Genomic DNA, 16382 nt, shown 5'->3' on the forward strand with positions numbered 1-16382 from the left:
AAGATCTGTACTTCACCCTATAGCATTTAACATACTTATCAATGACTTAGATTAAGGCAAGGATATTACAAATTACACAAAGGGGTCAAAAGAACAAAACTACTTGGGCTCCATTAGTAAAATGCTCCTAGCTCTAGAGTTAAGAGGTATCATCTTACTGCCTTTTAAAAAAAATGATGATAGTTATAGAAATGTTGTTAGTTCCTATACATTCTGCCAAGATTTGGAAAAGTAGTAGATTCTCCAATTCTCATCTCCACTGGTTCATGTAAAATTACCAAGAACTACTTCAAGAAAAAATACCATGAATTTACTTTTTATCTACTTAAAATGAAAACTCTCTACTAAATACTAGGAAAAGTAGAAATGTCAATAAAATAGCACAAGGAGAATTCCAGCACAACTAATTTTATTGGTTCACTTATACTCAAATAGAAGATCCAATATGGTGGACTAATAAGGATTCCATTATTATCTTTAAGCTATTTGTGAATAAAACAGTTGCAAAAGCCTGGACAGAGTATTCTATCTCAACCTTTTATTAGAATGATATGTAGATGCTTCAATACTTTATAGACTTTGTTGAACTGAAAAATGGCTGCCCCATGAGTATGAAAGCAGCAGTAGTGAAGAAAAGTACTGCAGCAGCAATACATTCACAGTAAAAATAATTGTATTTTTTGATTACTAAATATAGCAATGTTTACATTACAAAAAATTACTCTATTGAGAAAATGTAACTATTGTCTGTGAATTAATCATAGAAAAAAAAGATACTAACATTTTCATCTTCTCTTTCTTCTCCATCTTCCTTAGGCTCTGCTCTGAGAGGTAATTTTGCTTTCCTCTTCCGACTACACTTAGAGTCATCTTCTTCATTGTCTTCACCTACATCTTTTTCTTCCTTCTGTTCTCTGCTGTAAAAATAAACCAAATATTACTAAGAGACACCATCTGTCAAATAACTACATAATTACTAATGAAGAAATCATTAAAAATATTTAACTTCTCTAATAGAAACATTTAACCAAAAGGAAGAACTGGAACATAACTGGACAGCATATACAGGACACTTAAAGCCACTAATATACATGACAGTTGTCAGGTTAGAGAAAGTGGAAATTATGTTATATTAATTGCAAAAGAGACAACAGTAACATATGTTGAATGAATTATATCCCCAAGTTAAAAATTATTTGCCTTCTAAACTAATAATGAATCTGTTTTTTTTTTCAAAAAAAGAGTGTCTTCGAGTTTACTTGAAAAGCAAGGATTTAGCCAGCTATTATTCAAACAAAACTAGATTGCAAAAGGCTAATTCTGTAAAATATTACTTAGCAAAAAAGAATCAATTAAAAAATGATGTGCCCATTGACATCAGAAAGCCCCACTATATGTGTCAAATAAATGCAATATAAAATACACAATTACTTGCAATATATGTAATCAAAACCCTATTTTGATAATAAATTGATTTTAAAATATCTAAAATGGAAACAATTCAAACACCAACACATGTCAGGATATACCACACTTCCCTTCTAAAATGTAGTCCATCACTGGACTGATTAACTAGTCATATGCACTACTATATAACTATATAAAAACACTGGTTATTTTCCTTCAAATGAATTTCAAAAACTTGTTACAAATGAAAGGTCACAGCACAACTACTTTTACCAATCAACAAGAATTTATTGTGTGTTTTCTATGTGCAGAATACTCTGCTAAACAATGGGGATACAAAGAAAGCAAAAATTATAGCCTCTGCTCTCAAAGAGCTCATGAGTTGTTTTTTTTTTTTTTAATTAAAACAAACAAATAACTTGCTCTACAAAGCGAAATTAATAAATTCAAAGATCTAGAACTGGAAGGGACCTCAGAGGCTACATAGTTTTAGAAATGAAGAAATGAAGTCTAGGGAAGTTTAAATGACTTTCCTAATATCATATGCATGTACAAAGGTTTTGAATCCCAATTTTCATATTCCAGAGCCTGTGTTCTTTCTACTTTAACCATGGTACTAATACTTATCAATTTTCATGCTATAGAATTTTTCTTTAAAAAAATCATATTAAAATCTAATAAATAAAATAAAAGAGTCAATTACTATAGTAATACTCAAGGAACTTATGAAATACAAAGAGAAGTGACAAAATAATGGAAGTCGGAATCAAAAAACATATCAAAAATTTTAACATTAAAAGAAAAATCTTGGATAAAAGAATTAGAGGCAAAGAGTCAGAGAATTAACATGAAGAGACAGTTACAAGAAAAGAAACAAGTATCAATAAGACAAAAATTATATGAAAAAATAAAATTAAGTACAGAAGAGAATGAAAATGGCAATTTTATTATTACTTTGCTAAATTAATTGTAGCCAACTCTATCCTCCCAAGGAACTATCTCATTAGTCAGTAAAAGTTTGCAAGAGGTGATACATAATATATATTTTCTAAATAAATTTTATGTAACAAAAGTTCAGACGGTCTATGCATACTCTTTTTTTTCAGTTCTGTTATATCTACTGGAATATCTTTGAGTGGTAAAAACTGATAAATTTTCCCCATTGGAAAAGAGCACTTTGAAAATAGAAACTGTCTTATTTATTTTTAAGAATATTCCTAGCTACTTAACTATAGTTCCTAACATATAATAAGTGCTTAATAAATGTTTATCAAAACCATCTTTAGCATTAAAAAATGTTTTTTTTTTATTAAGAAGTAATTGATATAAAACAGAAAAAGCTGAAGATTTCATTCTCCATTATCTTTAGGTCTACAAACCCCATTTTACACATGACAAAAACAAAATTTACTTGTCTTTATTCTGACGGGCACATTTCTGACTGCAAAATTTTCCTCCAGAAAGAAACTCATCTACAGTGCCATACTGATAACAGTTTTCACAGAATTGAAGTCCTTCTACTTTCATTGTTTCCTTCAACCGGAAAGGTACCCCTGTCTTCTCTGAAAAAACTAAAAGGTAAAAGAAGAGCATCATTAAATTAATAGCATTTCAATATTTTTCCAAAATATATCATCAACATGACAATGTCAATAGCCATATTGTGCTTTGTAGTTATGAAGGAATTTATATAACATTTTCATATTTTATTCTTATAACCACTCTATAAAATAAATAGGAAAGATCTATTTTACATAAGGAAACTGATGATCAGAGAATTCAAATGACTTACCAAGTTGTAAAATTAATAAATGGTAGATAAAGTAAGGAACTGAACCCATCTTCTGAATCCAAGTGAAGTGTTCTTTCTTTTATACAATGTGATAATTTTGCAACACTTTGACTAACCATAAAAGGGAATACTTTATTTATTTTAGGGGTGAGTCAATTGAGGTTAAGTGATTTGTCCAAAGTCACACTGCTAGTAAATGTTAAGTAACTAAGGCCAGATCTGAACTCAAGTGATCCTGACTCTAAAGCTGGTGTTCTATCTACTGCACCACCCAGCTATCCCTAAGAGTCATGTTTTAAATCATCTGAAGATAGAAAGGCAGATAATGGGCAGAAAATGGAGGTAGAGTTTAAAAACAGAAAGAATACCTGTAATAAAGCCAAATAATAATTTATCTAAGCTCCATGCTACAGGAAACTTTAGAGGAAAAGAGAAATATCAACTTGCCAATAAATTGAGACTATCCTAGAAATCAATTTGAAGTTCAGGATATCAGAAAATAGTTCTTTTTGGATGATACCAGAAAAGTATTTGCTACAGTACCCAAACAATGGTCTATGAAAATAGACTTTTGATTAATATAGATTTTTTAAAATCTGTATTATAGTGCAAATATAGCTAAAATTCAAAATATCAATACCTCTCCATTTCCCTTTTTGTGTCAAAGACCAAATATATACAATCACAATTATTCAGATATTTTCTTTGGACTTCAAAATGCATTTTTGTACAAAAAATTTGGTAAATTAAAGAACATGCAAAAGTACTTGCATGGGCTATCATTTTATGAGTTAGCCAGAGAATTACCAATCCTCCAATTCATTTTGTATTAATCCAATCTAAAACTAGAAAACTACAGTTATTTTAAAATGTTAAGAGTTTATCCTATTTCTTTATCTTGTTAAAATTTATATATGAATATATTCCATGGACATCTTCCAGTGCTATTTGAGATTTAAAGTCTTTATTTTTATTATGAACTTAAACATGAACAAATATAGATGTTTCATATACAAAAAAAAATGAACAAAAAAAAGGACTGTATAAGCCCCAAATTCTTGTAAGCCAGCAATTCTTTACTTTTTTGGGGGGGTTAGTAATCCCTCTGGCAGTCTGGTGAAATCTGTGGATCCCTTCTCAGAATAGTCTTTAAACTAATACATAGAATTACAAGGGAAATCAATTATATTAAAATAAAGATGTTTTCCCATCCCAGTTTATACATCCCTTGAAACCAAAGGGTTTTTTCTGTTGCAAGACTTTACATATTGATATACATATATGTTTATATTATAATACTTTAAAATGTTCAAAACAGAAAAGAAAGAAAAGAGAAATGACTTTTATTTTTCTTTCTTAAGAAAGAAATTCTTAAAGTCATTTCTTTCTGACCTTCTTGTGCAGTAGGCACCATCCAGGTTGTGGTAGCTGTAGCCTTTTTAACACTTTCTATCTCAGTCTCATCTGTAATTACCTCCAAGGCTCCAAATTCATTTACCCGAAACTGCAAGAATACCAAAGAAATGAGGCAAAATTTATTAAGGTCCTTAGTCTAATGTCTATTTAATAGTAAACAAAGTTTAGTTGTAAAACATATTATTTAGATGTTTTAAACAATTGTGTCTACATAGGTAATAAAAATACCACTTTTAAAAAAAACAAGGAAAAATAGCAACATTTCTAATATAGGAAATAATCTACTACTTACTCTAAAGACATAATAAATAATAAAAACAGCAATATTCTGCACAGAGATCATACATAAAGTGAGGGGATTGGAATTTATGTTGAATAAAGTCACTTTCAGCTCTAAATTCCAGGTGCTAAATAGAAATTCAGTATCATGTTTTATTCTTGAAAAACAACCAGGACATTTTAGATCAGGAAGGGCAAAAGTGAAGATAAGAAGTCTGTCACAGAAATGGTACTGGACACATACAGGAAGCCACATTTCCTTGTACAATACCTCCTTCTGCTCCCTGTTGAATTCCTCTCTCTGTTCTTGCAGAGGAATGGAACTAACTGTAAGAGCAAGACATACCTAACAGCCACAAGCCAATTTAGCTTTCAAGAAGCAACCTGAAAGGGCAATTTCTTCTTCAGGACATTTCAATCTCTGCAAGAGAATAATCAAAGAAAGCAGCAAAGGTATGGGCTGGAAATTTTCTGTTATTGCAATGCCAGCACCTAACAAAATATTTTCCTGAAATAGGACAGTTGGATTCTGTTAATGATTTCCTTTAAACATTTAAAAACAAAATACTATCTTCTATTTGCTCTAATCTTTTCTTTTTTGAAATAATGGGATCATTAATTAAAACTCATTTTTGTTTGAAATCTATTTTATAGAAACAAATATTAATTAAAAATCATGATTAGTTTACATGCAACAAAGCCTGCTTTAAAAAAGCAGAATTTAAAGACTGCTCCTTTTAGCACTTAGCTGTTTCAGACAATTATTTTCTAAATAAGCAATCTATCTGCCAACTAAAACTTTACTATTTATTGTACATAAAAATAAAGTTATTTTATTTACTTGGAGTTTCTCTATATGAGACTGAAAAAATCTCAAGAAAAAGATTTTATTAAATTAGCAAAGCATTTATTTGCTATACTGAACTCAATATTTCTTGTAGCAAGAGTTGATGCATGCTAAGAAGTCAGAAGAACTGTTGAAAACAAATGAAAATGTCTTCTCTCATTTGCATGTAGCAAGGATACTTTCAAAGCCAGGCAAAAGTGTGGTTCACAGTGAGATGGGCATAAAGAAAGGTAGGTAAGAAGAAACAGACCAAAAAGCATCTTTTCCAGGGACAACTCTTTCTTCTTTCCCTCTGGGACCTTTCCCCCCTCACATACAAAATGTGAATACAATTAGAATTTTCTTGCACATGTCAGAAAGAAAGGACTCAATCCTACAAATGTGAAACAAAGGAGAAAACATTGCTGTTCCTGGAAAGAAATGACAGAAAGAAATAAGCAGACTATCATTTAGTTAAGTAAAAAAAAGGAAGATGGAAGATTTGACTTTTCTAAACCAATACAAACTTGATGCTAAAGTGAAAAGTTCAATATCAAGACCCAAAAGAATGAAAACTGCAAGCTACAAAACAAGACTAACACTACCATCTACTGGGCAAGGTTAGACAAAACAGGATGTCACAATAATTACTGCTAATTAATAAATCTAATAGTATCAGTATCATTTTGGGGAAAAATATCCAAAGTCTATCAAAGACAATATATGTGAATTTTAAAATTCCTATTAGGAAAGTCATATTTCCTTTTTATACTTCATTCTTTATTTCACTGTTGGGGCATGTGAGTGTTGATAAGGATGACTCTACTATTAAGAAACATAAGGGGCATATGTGAAAAATTAGGTAACACATCAAATCAAATTTCTAAACTGTTGCTAAATCTATCAAATTACTCTAGACTTCTTGCCACAAATGGATCAAATACCTCATGTGAAAATAAAATTCAACAACTATCTATTAAACACTTACTATCTATGCAAGTTACCATTGACGTTGCTTGAAATATAAACCCATAACACAGAGACTATAAATTTTGATGGCTTCAGCAATAAAATAATAGGTCTCAATCACCAGGACTCATCTTAATATTCTGATCCCAAATCACCTATTCTCTAAGAGAGCCAATAACCTTCAAACTCTGAGCTTCAGGCTGGCCACCATAAAGGTAGCAACCTTTTTATTAAAGTTTTTACTAACTTTTAGCACAGTAATTTATTTATTTATTTATTTTTGCTGAGACAATTGGGGCTAAATGACTTGCCCAGAATCAAGGTAGGAAGTATTAAGTGTCTGAGGCCAAATTTGAACTCAAGTCCTCCTGACTTCAGGGCAGATCTTCTATCCACTGTACCACCTAGCTGCCCCAGCACAGTAAATTTTTAAGAAAATTTGCTACATCTCAAAAATTAAAAATACCTCAAATAAACATCAGTTTTACTTGTCATTTATTATTTTATTTACTTTCTCCCATTCTGTTGTTACAAAAATAGATAGGATCAATGTTTTGCTTTTTTACCTCTTCTGTTATTCTTGTTTTTAGGGTAATTAAAATACATCTCAACAACATTTCTCATGGCCACCACTTCCTCTGCACTCATATGGTGGCAACCCTGATTCATACCGTTGATAACCTCTCTCTTGCACAATTATAACTTCCTAATTGGTAACACTGCCTCAAGTATCCCTTTTCACCAAATTATCCTGCACACAATTTCCAAAATGATCTTGCTAAAACTCAAATTCAACTAAGTCATTCTCCTCTTTAGTAAACTCCAATGGCTCCCTCTGTTTCTAGGATAAAATATTAACTCCTCTGGTTAACATTCAAAACCCTTTTATATCCTACCTCTAACCTTCCTTGCCAGCCTGGTCCTACATTTCTCCTTTTTCTTCATTCTACAATGCAGTCAAATTAGTCATCTTAATATTCCTCACACATACCACTCCATCTCTAAAATCTGTGTCTTTGCCCTGGTTGACCCCATTCCTTTAGTATATAATTTCTTCTCTTCTCAACCTGGAAGAATCCCTTGTTTTCTTCAAACTTACTTCAAAACCACCTTCTTGACAAAGTCTTTCTTGATCCCTCCTTCTCCTACTTCTCATGCCTTCTCCAACATGTTACCTTTTATGTTTGAATATACTTATAAATGCAAATTATCTCCCTCCCAAAAATTTAAGTTCCTTAAGGGCAGGAAATGTTCCATTTTTACCTTTGCATCCTCAGCAGCTAGCACTTTGTCTGGAATATAAGCATTTAATAAATGCTTGCTTTGAATATTGATGAAAATTTAGCATTGAAGTTGATTATATTGTCTATACATTGTGATTCAAGTTTCAGGCACAGAGTTCCATAAAGTCTAATATGTTATAACTCTTTTGTTCTGAAAGAACACTTAAATTCTGAAGCTGATCAAAATGTGAATGTATTCACAACAGCTAAAAATCCTTATTTTTTAATCTATACTTCCCTTTGAAATTATCAGTTTGGGTGGTCTGCACAGTTTGAAGGAATATTAAAACAAATTCTTCAGTTCTTTAGAAGTTCTCTGCAATATTAATGATAAAAATGTTAAACTTATTAAACAAAATTGTGTTATCTACTAATACTCTAAAAATTAGTCTGTACTATAGCTATAATTGCATAAACAAAATATAAACAATTTCTAAATTTCCTGAAATACAATGATGTGTAAAGACCTACTTGTCTTCTTCATGTAATTCTTTTTTTGCCTCAAGAGTAGGTCTCAACTTTAATTCTTTGTAAACTGTAGTACTCCCATCACTCCCAGGCAAAGAACATTAGTGAAAGAACACTATTGCTGAAAAAAATGTCTTTAGTCTTAGGAAGAAATTAAGGATCACTTCATGAAATCATTGCACAATTTCCCAAAGTCAGACTATTCCCCTTCTGTTCAATTCTGGGCCCAATGCATTGTCCATTTCAGTGTTTTCTCAAAGTCTGTCCAAGCAATACAAGTTGTTTGCCCAAATGCAGCTTTGACAATAGGCAGCCTTCATCTTACATGGTTTTTTGGTTTGTTTGTTTTTTTCCCGTATGGCCTGTTAGGCCAAACTCTTTTAAGGGATTATAGATCTCACTGAGGAGGCCCTGCCACATTCCAGGGATTGATGCAATCACAGTATAGTGCTACTCATGAACAAGAGCATCTGGAGGACTTTGCCATCTAAAAAGTGAGTGCCAGTAGACTGCAAATAGCTCTGTTCTGTTTTGAAACATGAGGGAAATAAGATTAAAAAACACCTCAAAACTAGAAGGTAATTATATTAACCATGTTAAAATATATATACCAAGAAATAGTGCTAAATTTGTAGTATTAAGACTTGATCAACAAGTATGACTCCTGACCTTCAGCAATTATAGGTAATATAATCTTTAATAAGACTAAGAATTTCCCTGAGATTCTCTTCAAGAAACTAGGTATTAAAATATTTCCATTACCTACATCAAGGACTTGTAATAAGAAAAATGCTTTGAGAAACTTAAAATGAGTACTATACTAAGAATAAATATGATTACCTCTAATATATATAACATACTCACATAACTAATACTAGAAATATTTATCAATGTTCAAACACCATCACAGAATAGTTTTAATTATGTTATGTAGATGCTAAATCCTGACTTTATATTTAATCTACTCAAAACCCTGTCTGTGCTATTTACCTTTGTGACCTAGGAAAAAAGTTGATTAACCTCTTGGAGACTCAGTTTCCTCATCTGTAACAAAAAGATGATCAAACGAGATGATCCTCATGTTCCCTTCCAAATCTTGATCCTAGGTTACTATTCCATATCAGATCATAGGCTTAGATTTGGAAGGGATCTTAGAGGTCACTTGAGAAGTGTTTTTCCAACAATTCTGCATTATTCAATCTCAAATATTTGTATTTCCCTATTAGTCATCCATAAATAATTATAATTAAGTTGGATAGGTAAAGCTCCTAACTGGAAGCTGACTAGAATAATCTGACTTTTCTGAAGGCTCCAACTCTGGCCAAGTTGGAGCTTAGGAGAAGTCCATTGAGACTTGGCAAAACTCTTCAAAACAGCAATACATATTACTATAAAGAAACACTCTGTAGGGCTAACAAAACATCCCTTGCATTGCTATAATTCTGATACCTGAGCTACTTGTTTTGATGTGAAGTTCTGAGGCTACCATCACATTCTACAGGTTACAAAAATTCATTATAAGAACCTTATATCTGTATAATGCTTTATAGTTATCAAATAGCTTTAACAATCACTTTTCATTTATATATATAGGCTGATATGAATTATAATCTCCATGACATTGATGAGAAAATTGAGCCTTAAAAAAATATTAAGTGGTTTGTGCCATGTCATGATACTGATTAGAAATGGGGCTTCTATATATGTTTGTGTAGGTATATATATATATATATATATATATATATATATATGTATAAATGTTTGTATGTTTGAATGTATGTGTATATGTGTGTATAGGTATATGCAGACAAATGGCTAAAGATATATAAAAATACAACCGCGTTTAATGTAGCCTTCTTGGGAGGAGGAACAAGAGAAAGGGGGGAGAAATAAAGTAAAATATGCAGAGCAGAAAACAAAAGAAAACCTACAAGAAAGCAAAGAAAATATAGAGAGCTCTGAACACAATATGAAGCATTTATTATATAGGCCTTCTTGAAGTGGAAATTTATAGCTTTATAACTTGAATCCTATCTTATATTCTGCTATTCACATGGCAATGTGGTTTTTTTTGTTTTCCTATCTTGTATTTTAAAATAAATTTTTATAACATGAAAAACACCCCAACAACAACAACAAAAAAGTATGCTTCAACCTGCAAAAAAGGGGAGGAAATGGGTTTTTGCCCCCAAGCCAGTATTCTTTTCACTAAACCAAACAGCCTCCCTAAGTATTATGTTGTGACCCTACAGTATTTACATTTATTACATCAAAAACAGAAATCCAGACAATGTGAAGAAGATATATGGAAGATTCCATGATTTATTCCGTTTTCCCCATAACCTCAGCTTTGTGTAGAACAAATTCCCTTCAGATTTCTTATGTAACTCAGATTTTAATACAAAAACAAAATTTGGTTTAGAGAATCTGAACTACATAATTGACTTGGTAATGTCTGGACTGCCTCAAGGGGAAAAAAATGATAAGAGCCTAAAACAACAATAAAAGATAATAATGAAAACTATAATGACTATAAAAGATAATGAAACTATATCTGGCCATATCTATATAATACAAAATGAGACAAATATATCATAATGAAAGCAGGTGATCTGATTAGTCTTAATAATTAAGTTAGATAATTCAAACTAAAAACTATATTCATATTTTTATACTAACCAAATTAATGGAGAAATTATTACAATTACAATAGAATTGTAATAATAAATATATCTTAATAAATAATAAATAAAATATAAAGATATTTTTATATATCTTTAGCCATTTGTCTGCATATACCTATACACACATATACACATACATTCAAACATACAAACATTTATACATATATATACCTACACAAGGTTGTCTGGACAACCTTAAAGTAATCCAAATTTTTCAGCAAAAAGTCTATTTTACTACTAGATTTACTACTACTTACAGAGTAGAAGTTTCTATGCAACAAATGTGTTTGAAACTGATTAAACTAATAATAGCTTAAAGGATAAAAATCTCCTATAGGTTGTTATAGAAAACAAGGCATTAAAAAAGACATCAGAGAAAAAATGTAGTAGCAATAACTGATTAAAATAAAAGTGAACTTAAACATTCCTAAACAAAAACCTAGATCAGATGATAATAAATAGTAACAAAGACCTAAGTGAACATCATAAAACTTATTTATATAGCATAACAATTTGAAAGTTTATTTGGCATAGTAGTTGAATAGCAGGCCTTAGAATCAGGAAGAACTGGAGCTGTGTCTCATCCTAGCCCTATGACCCTAAGAAAATACTTCCTCTCTCAGTGCCACCAGGAAAACTGTCCTAGGTTTCTAAATTGCCAAGCAGGAGCCCACCTGCATTGGGAAAGGCAGTATTCTCAACCAGTTTTTTATATCAATGAAATCACCACAATGAAATCTAAAAAAAAAAAAGTTACATAAGTGTTTTATCCCTTTTGTGACATAAAGTAAAAAGCCTCTAAGCAAACTTAACGTGAGGACAAAGTACAGATCAATATCTTCATTTCATCAAATCCAGAAGCAGAAACAGAATGGTGTAGCTGGATAGGACTCATAACATCTAATGTCCAACTCCACCAATTTTACAAATGAGAACTCTTAGGAAAATGAAATAACTTGTTTGTCCTTTCTCAAAGAGAAACATGACATCACAGAGATGACACCATGACATACGAGTAAATTGGATTTAAGTGAGGGAGAGCTGTGCAAGGTCAACAGCCCCATTTTCTCCTCCAGAATCATCTGGTTCCAGTGGCAAGATATAGATCAGGATGACTGGAGATGGCCCTGGATGAACTCACTATAACAGTGTAAAAGAACTGGGATAACAACCCTGTTCTCTTGACTCTTCAACCAAAGCTCCTCCAAATATAACATTTTATGAATCCATCATTTAACTAGTGCAGATGCTCCCTCTACTAAAAAATATTTTCTTCAATGAAGTCTATCCTATGTGAGAATTACCATAAATGAAAAATCAATGTTCTTAAATCCAACCTGATAATAAGCTTTAACTGTTTTTTTTAGATATTACACATAAATTTTATGCTTGGACCATTCTCAAAAGCATTCCAGTTTGGCGAAACCTGCCAGAGCTAGAATTTCAATGAATGACATTGACTTATAGAGCTCAGAATTGCCACCATACAATCGCCACACCTATTCCAGGCCCACAAAATTTTTCTGTGATCTAATTTAAAGAAAGAGAGAGGTGGAAACAGGGGTTTTGTGAGACTCAGTGAAATACTGGTTATATCCAAAATTGAGTGTTATATAAATGTCAGATATTTTTATTATTATTCTAGAGTCATTAAGGCGCCTGTCTAGTGATGATATCATCCCCTAAGCCTTCTATTGCACTCCTGCTGAGCTGATTACATAGCAATATAGAGGCATAGTAGCAAATGTTTAACAACTATGAGGCTAGAAAATACAACATGTACAACACATTTTAAAATTTAATCTGGATTATCAACATTTTCCCCAAAATTTTCTTAAGTCTACACAATTAGCAAAACAATAAATTAAGATCTAGGTTCTAGGATTGATGACTTCTTTAAGTGACCACACTGAAAATTTAGCTATCAGCTCTAGTACACTCCGGCTAGAAATGTACTTCAATTTCATACACACACACACACACACACACACACACACACACAGTATGTAACTTCAGTTTAACTACTGACAAACAGGAGCAAAGGAAGGAAATGAAAAGATTGAGGATATCCTCCTATGAAGATTTTTCTTATCTTTACCAAAAGGGTTTGATTTATAGGCATAGTCTCACTGAAAGAAAAGAAAAGTGCATAATTATCTCTATTTACAAACAAAGCAGATGATTTAGAGAATAAATCTATTTACAAAAAAAAGACATTCATTTAACAAAAGAAGCACAGAGCCTTGGCACACAGTAGGTGAGAAAAATGCTTGTTAAATGTCTGATAATAGATTGTTTAAAAAACAACAACAACAAGTATTCTATTACATTTAAAGCAATTCTATTTGCAAAAAAAAAAAAAAAAAACTAACGTATGGCAATTCAAGAAAAGACTTGAATATGACATATTATAGATTGATGTGTATTTGTAAGTTGTAAATCTATATGTATAAATGGTCATTTCTGTATGCACACAGAGTAGAAGTTTATCAGATCATGATATATCCATCTTCTCATAAGGCATCATCCTTCAATTCACATATTTGGGCAAATATGTGCAATTATTCTATTCCAAAATAATATAAAATGTAGGGCTTGAATTTCAGACAAGTTTATTCATTCCAATATTCAGATAGGTATAAGTTTAGAAGTAATGACAAGACAGACTTTGGATATACATTACAATAGAAGCAATTGTGAATCTTTAAAGAAATTTATTCACTGTATCATGGCACTATATTACCAATTATTATGTAATTCTCCAGAAAAAGAATGAGAAGCTAGAGCTCAATTTACTAAGAAAGTACTTCATACACTAAAAGAATAATAAAGTATAAAATATTTACATTTACGAGTTGCTAGTTTTTTCCCAAGAAGCTTAAATGCTTCACAAATTTAATTATATTTACTCTTATCACAACAAAATACTGATTTTATGAAGGGAACCTGAAACAAAAAGGTTATGTAATTTATTTAAAATCACATGACAATATAGTAAGTCAGGTCTCATATATTTGTTTCCAGGATTAAAATACACTTGAAAAGTTTAACATTTACTTAAATTCTGCACAATGATCACAAGGAGGAAGTTCTCTAGTCCTCTGCCTTTAAGACTCAATGACAATGAAAAGTCAATAGCAAGGAAAGTCTCTTAATATTTTTAATTTTTAGAAATGATGGAAAGGCTTCATAGCTTATTATAGAGGCTTATAATACATAGGATAAATATATGCAAATTTCATATTTACGCTAAGTACTCACTTGATGTGTGCTTAAGTACTTATTGTTTTTGTATGTGTGTCTGACAGAATGGATATACATATACATATTTATTAAAAATGAACCAGTAATAAAACTGTCCCTTTAGACAACTTACCTTTAAATCACTTCCTGGAAGAGTACCTACTCCATCTTTCCAGTCCATGACACTGAATACATCAAACTCTTGGCCACTTGTACTAGAAGCAGGCTCATTCATGATGCATACACTGAAAATATCAACAATGTAATGTAACTAAAAATTAAAACCATACTCAGATTTACCTCTGAAATTCAATTTTTATACTCATTTCTTCAAACCCACTTAATTCCACATCTTTCATATTCGAAAATGATTTTTTAAAATGACTACTTCATAAAAAATTCACAATTTGAATTTTTCAGTTGAAGCAAATATTAAGTTATGAATCTCTAGCTGAATAAGAAAAAAAGTAGCATGGAATAATTTTGCTATTCTGCAAAGGTTTGATTTAATTATTGGTTAATATTACTTAAAATTTTAAATTATGAACAATGTATATAATGACAAAATATCAAAATTTCTTGCCATGAATTTAATGATCCCTGATTGACAACCAGATTTCTCAGTTTTGCTTTTGTAAGCCCAGCAAATAAATAGGACAGGGAAAATGATTACTATAGAAGGATGACATTAACAAGAATTATGGTGGCTGCGTGGACAGTGAAAAGCAAAACTCTCTCAGTGAATTCTTTCACTGATTTTTCAACTAATTTGATAATCAGTTGATTATTTTGAGTTTCAGGGAGAAGGCTTAAGATCTAAATGACAACAATAGCAAAGTTAGCCCAGCAACTTGTGACGCTACTTTCATTTCTCAAGAAATTAATATGAACAGCACCACCATTACATTGTATCCATGCATACATTCATTCAAACATGTGTGTATACATTTTGTTCCGTTGTGTCTGACTTTCTGTGACCCTATTTGGGATATTCTCAGCAAAGATACTAGAGTAATTTGTCATTTCCTTCTCCAGCTCATTTTACAGATGAGGAAACTAAAACAAGGTTAAATGACTTGCTCAGAGTCACACAGCTCCTAAGTAAATGTCTTTTTCTAAGTGTCTTAGTATTTTTTTCTAATTCAACAAAGCATAACCTATACCAACCTGTGCGCTGATTTCAGTTCTGCTGTTAGGATTGACTGACTTCCTCAGTATTCTTTCTTCTTCTTTCTTTAGAGGAAGAAAATGTCACAAGTTAGATTTATATTCTCAAGACCATTTCTAACTGTCCATATTTAAAACACAGAATTTTGAGAAAATACTAGAATTTCCTCTTTGATGTTTTTGCCCTTACTTGCTTTAGGTAAAGGCCAAGGATTGCGCTTAAAAAGGAACTGGGCCAGATATGATGATCATTTTTGTAATTCCTGCTGCCAAAAAAGGCTTCTGAGACTAGTGGACCACTTAAGCATGGTCATTCTCAGATGCAATATGGCTAAAGCTGACCATCACTATGACTGTTATCAATATAGTCAACCCAGAACCAGAGAGTCATCAGGCTTCTTAAGGAGGAAAGAATCAGCTCAGGTTAGAAAAATGGAAGAGTACAAAGCTTCTGTTCTCATCAATACTGTGATCAATCTAGGAGCAGTCACTACTACTTCTGGCCTAGGCAAAATAGACCCCATCTCCAAAAAAACAAAAGGTGAGGGTGCTGATGGGAGGGAGGAAAACTGACCCATGGAAATTATACTGAGTGAACAAAAAAAGCACTGCTTTTTAGCTGTGCATTGGGTTTTGCCTTACCCAAATATGTACTAACTAGAAAAATGCACTGATTTCCCATTAGCTAATGGCAGACAAAGTGACTTCCTTCTAACATCTAGTACAGTAACAGTAATTACACAATTTCTTCCAGTATAGGGACTGAGAAACCTGAATAGCCCTTTAGAGACAAGTTTCAATGTGCTATTTTTTTAGTCAGATATTCAGCATGTTCCACTATTTTCTTT

General features: G+C 31.6%; 1 protein-coding gene across 2 annotated transcripts in view; it reads right to left on the reverse strand.

Moving 5' to 3' along the window:
- L3MBTL3 (L3MBTL histone methyl-lysine binding protein 3) overlaps positions 1–16382 on the reverse strand; it is a 144385-nt gene that overhangs the window by 108450 nt on the left and 19553 nt on the right. For both annotated transcript variants that reach the window (XM_031964281.1, XM_031964282.1), the window contains 5 exons: positions 15535–15600; positions 14501–14612; positions 4592–4703; positions 2819–2978; positions 782–917 (listed from right to left, as the gene is read on the reverse strand). In XM_031964281.1, coding sequence (XP_031820141.1) covers positions 782–917; positions 2819–2978; positions 4592–4703; positions 14501–14602 — 510 coding nt within the window. In that variant the 5' untranslated portion in view covers positions 14603–14612; positions 15535–15600. The remainder of the gene's footprint in view (positions 1–781; positions 918–2818; positions 2979–4591; positions 4704–14500; positions 14613–15534; positions 15601–16382) is intronic.

Source organism: Sarcophilus harrisii, chromosome 4 (assembly GCF_902635505.1).
Source record: "Sarcophilus harrisii chromosome 4, mSarHar1.11, whole genome shotgun sequence".
Classification (NCBI taxonomy): domain Eukaryota; kingdom Metazoa; phylum Chordata; class Mammalia; order Dasyuromorphia; family Dasyuridae; genus Sarcophilus; species Sarcophilus harrisii.